Source organism: Limulus polyphemus, unplaced genomic scaffold (assembly GCF_000517525.1).
Source record: "Limulus polyphemus unplaced genomic scaffold, Limulus_polyphemus-2.1.2 Scaffold5847, whole genome shotgun sequence".
Taxonomy (NCBI): Eukaryota; Metazoa; Arthropoda; class Merostomata; order Xiphosura; family Limulidae; genus Limulus; species Limulus polyphemus.
In genome coordinates, this window is record NW_013671457.1 from 56,820 (window position 1) to 61,167 (window position 4,348).

Genomic DNA, 4,348 nt, shown 5'->3' on the forward strand with positions numbered 1-4,348 from the left:
TTCAGAATCTTTTTTATCCAGGCAATTCTACAATTTTTGGGTGGGGGTGCCATATGGAACTCTTACCAAAAAGACTCTTCCATTGCCAGGACTACCAAATTTTGAATTCAAGCTACCACGAATTTCATTTATACTAATCTGGGACTAACCTGGTGCATTGTGCATGTGTGTGTGTGTGTGTAAAATCCAAGTCTGTATAATTATTAAAATGTCTGCTGTTTTTATTTTTTTGTTTCAGATTGTTAAATATTTACTGCTTTCAATTTTTTCTAAGATTAATAGCCTGTTTATTGAGTGTTGACGACAATATGTATGGTACCGTTAGCCAATTCACACATAAGAAAACTTCAGTCACATTTGTTTGTATATAAACTTAGAACACCAGCAACGGGGAGTTATGAGTTGAGAAAAACAAAAATTAACAGTCTTGCACGTTACAACCAGCATGAGCCCAGTATACAAAGACATATGGGTGACTTAATTACTAACTTGTAAATGAAAATGTCTAATAATTTAATTTATGTGATTATTTTTTGTTAGGATAAGAATGTTATTTCTTAATGCAAAGTTTTATTGATATGAACTGAAACAGAGGTTGTTTGGGTGAAATGACTTGGACCCACCACTCTGGTCTTCACGTAATAATGGAAAATGGTATGGCGTTCTGAATGTCTGACTATTGTGTGGTTGTTTTGGTTTCTGGTTATTCTGGTCATAGATTTTTACATGTATGTCTCATATGCTGTAGTAAATTGTATTATTTGTATTATATAATTGTAATACTTTAAAAGTAGTTGCAACAAATTTTATTTATTGGGAAAAATATTTGAACTAGTAGAATTTTAGTTCAATCTAGTACGTTTTTCATGCCTACCTGGAGCTAGTACATCAAAAAAAAAAATTATACCTCTCTAAGAGCTTGCATATTTGATGACCTATAACCAACATTGACTAAGAAAGAATTTGTTTTATGGGGTGGCCACAGACTGTCAGTACACAGCCTAGAAATGCAAACAGCTTTTTCTTCAAATTAATAGGAGTTATGTGATAATAAAAGTTGAATAATCGATCCTGCATTATAGTTTCTGTAAAATACTTCCTAGGTTTGATTGTGTTTAGTCTTGTGTTTAGAGGTGACATGTATGTGTACTTAATATTTTTTGTTTGGAAAATTTAGCTGACAAAAGTCTACAAAATTAAAAATGTTTCGTGTGTATTTTATAATTAGGTTCAATGGTAATTAACAGAAACTGAACAAAAATCGGTAGTGATGAAACCTAGGTTTAGTTATATGTTATTTACTTTTTCAGTTCAGCATATGACAATGTCACAAATGTTAGGATGGCTATTAAAAAGGTTTAGTTATATGTTATTTACTTTTTCAGTTCAGCATATGACAATGTCACAAACGTTAGGATGGCTATTAAAAAGGTTTAGTTATATGTTATTTACTTTTTCAGTTCAGCATATGACAATGTCACAAACGTTAGGATGGCTATTAAAAAGATTTCTCCGTTTGAACATCAAACCTATTGCCAGAGAACTCTTCGAGAGATCAAGATACTTACAAGGTTCAAACATGAAAATGTAAGTCAAATTAAAAAAAAAGAAAGACTGAATAGAAATACATCTTTATAATAAAATCCTTTCAAAAATGCATTCTTAAAAAATATCTCCAATTCTTAGTCTTACAAGCCAATTTATTGAGCAAAAAATCAAAATTAACAGTGGTTAAAAAACATATGAGATACAACCAGAACAAATTCTGTTTTTACCAGTATCAAAAAGAATCTACTTTTGGAAAATTTACCCCAAACATTCACAGCCCTACAAATTTTATTTGAAGTTATTTTATTCATATTTCTTCTCTCCTATATGTTTAATAACTCTTCTAACTTCAATTGATTCTTTTTTTTGAACCGTAGAAATGAAAGTACATTTCTTACAGTTATATCTTACCATCCCCCAGCTCCTTTTTCTACTGGTTTATATATTCATTCACCGAAGCATTATGCTACTGATAGACAATCCACACATTAGTAACAGGGAGGCTAAGTCCTTTCTATCATGATGCATAACAGTGGATTGTAGCGAACATGAATGTTAAAATTTGCATAAGTTGTTCTTATGTATTAGTTATAAATCAACCTAACTTCAGGGAAAAAGCTTGTGACAATTTTCTCATAAATTTTATTGTAATAAAGAAATAAATGTTTATATTGAATTTTTACTCTTAAATTGTGATAGACTTTTATCATTAGCATCAATATTTAGGGATTGGCTATGGCCAATCTTCAGATCCATGGTTCATGTTTCACTGCTGCAAAAATCATGCTTTGTTGGAGTTATGGGTGCACTAAGAGTGACTGCCAAATTCCACCATTCAGTTATTATTATTATTGCCCAAAAGTTGGTGATGGGTACTGTTGACTACCTGCCTCCTCTGTTGTCTATCGGTACAAAATTAAGTATAACTTGTACAGATAGCCCTTGTGCAGTTGTATAGAAATATCCAAAACATACATTCAGATTTGGCTTAGTGGGCAGAAAGAAAATCGAGATAGCTTTGTATGAGTGGGGGTTAGTATCTATCGTAAATACCTTTTTTAGTGAAAGAAAAATGTTAACATTTGGCTTTAAGCTATAAGTACTCTGATCTATAAAGTCACAGATGTTATTAAAATTTTAATTAAGTTACGTTTATTTTAAATATTTTACTGGTTATTACTTGAAATGTTTTATAAAGAAATTACTTTGAAAATGAAATGGACATAACAGTGAAAGTTATTCAGTCTGCAAAGAATTTTAGAAGTTTTGTGCAGCATGAGCTTGTGGATTTACGTTTTTCTGATTCACTCAAAAATTCCAAAAGTTATCATTCTGTTCAGAAAGATTAGCTTAATTTTACTGCAATACTTGTAAGAATTAAACAATTTTGAACAGAGACGTAAAGTAGTGGTGTTAATTTTATGACAGATTAGTATAGAAAAGATGAAACTGGAATAATGTCTAATGTGTTTTATCTTTCTTTTGCAGATCATTGACATCAAAGACATTCTTCGGGCTCCCTCCATAGATTTAATGAAAGATGTGTATCCTTAAGATGGACTACTACCATTTAAATGAATTAGCCTTTTTAAATTTTACTCTTATTTTTTTTCTCATTTTTAGATGTGTTATCGTTTATAGTTAACTCCTACAGTTTTCAAGGATATTTTAATAATACTTTTTGAACGGTAAATTGTTTAAAAAAATCATTTGTAACTTGTAATTGTTTGACTTAGTTGGGTTAATCATGTGGAACATTTATTTAAAACTGGTAGAATATGCAAATTGGAAACTTTTAAATACTTGTAGTTGGTACAGACTTAACATGTGTAATTAATAGAAAATTCTTGTGGTTACTAGTGGTATCATAATTTGTATATATTTGGTAACACAGATCACACTATTTCAGCTTTGTTCTCAGTGCAAACAAAGTAACACTGATCACACTATTTCAACTTTGTTCTCAGTGCAAGCAAAGTAACACAGATCACACGATTTTAACTTTGTTTTGGTGAAGTATATTTATCACTATTGGATGAGCAGCTACTGTTACATTCTTTAACCTACTAATAGCTATATTGTTCAAACTCTGATGGAGACTGACCTGTACAAGTTATTGAAAACCCAAAGGTTAAGTAACGATCACATCTGTTACTTTCTTTATCAAATCCTGCGTGGACTTAAGTACATTCACTCGGCTTATGTCCTCCATCGAGACCTGAAACCTAGCAACCTTCTTCTTAATACTTCTTGTGACTTAAAGGTAAGCAATGCTTTCAATACTTGTTATTTTCCATAACATTGCAGTTGAATTACGCTCCAAGTAGTTGATGATGGCATTTTGTTTACAAATTTGTATCTTCTGGCCAAGAGAATAAGTGCTTTAATTCTCCTGAGCATTATTAGGTTGATTCAAGTGACTCGTCATTCTGTGCGATAATACCTCGGGCATCGGTGGAGTACTTTAACCTATTTGTGCTCATCGTACCTGCTGTGTCACCTCCTTAGAATGTTGATCACATAGTAAAAATGTTCTCAAACACACAGAACAAACTTTTGTTGATATAAATATCAAGTTATAATATTTAAAATGAAGATATCAAACATAACTGCACCTTTGATATAAATATCTTTCAGTAAAAGGTGTAACCCGTGAAGTGAATACATCTTCCTGCTTCATACTGAGAAAAGCTCAAAATCAAATTTTTTTTTTTTTGTTTTAAATATATTTCAGTTCAAGGAAGAACCATTGAAAAAACTTCAGCTGTCAAATTCCTTCTTTCTCAGTTCTTTATGGAAT

At 31.1% G+C, this 4,348-nt stretch overlaps 1 protein-coding gene across 1 annotated transcript in view; it reads left to right on the forward strand.

The window, feature by feature from the left end:
• LOC106473052 (mitogen-activated protein kinase 1-like) overlaps window positions 1-3,862 on the forward strand; it is a 6,641-nt gene extending 2,779 nt beyond the window's left edge. Inside the window, exons 2-4 of the mRNA XM_013933731.2 lie at window positions 1,461-1,587; window positions 3,037-3,092; window positions 3,622-3,862. Of these exons, the coding sequence (XP_013789185.2) occupies window positions 1,461-1,587; window positions 3,037-3,092; window positions 3,622-3,847 (409 nt within the window). The 3' untranslated portion in view covers window positions 3,848-3,862. The remainder of the gene's footprint in view (window positions 1-1,460; window positions 1,588-3,036; window positions 3,093-3,621) is intronic.
• The last annotated feature ends 486 nt before the right edge of the window (window positions 3,863-4,348 follow it).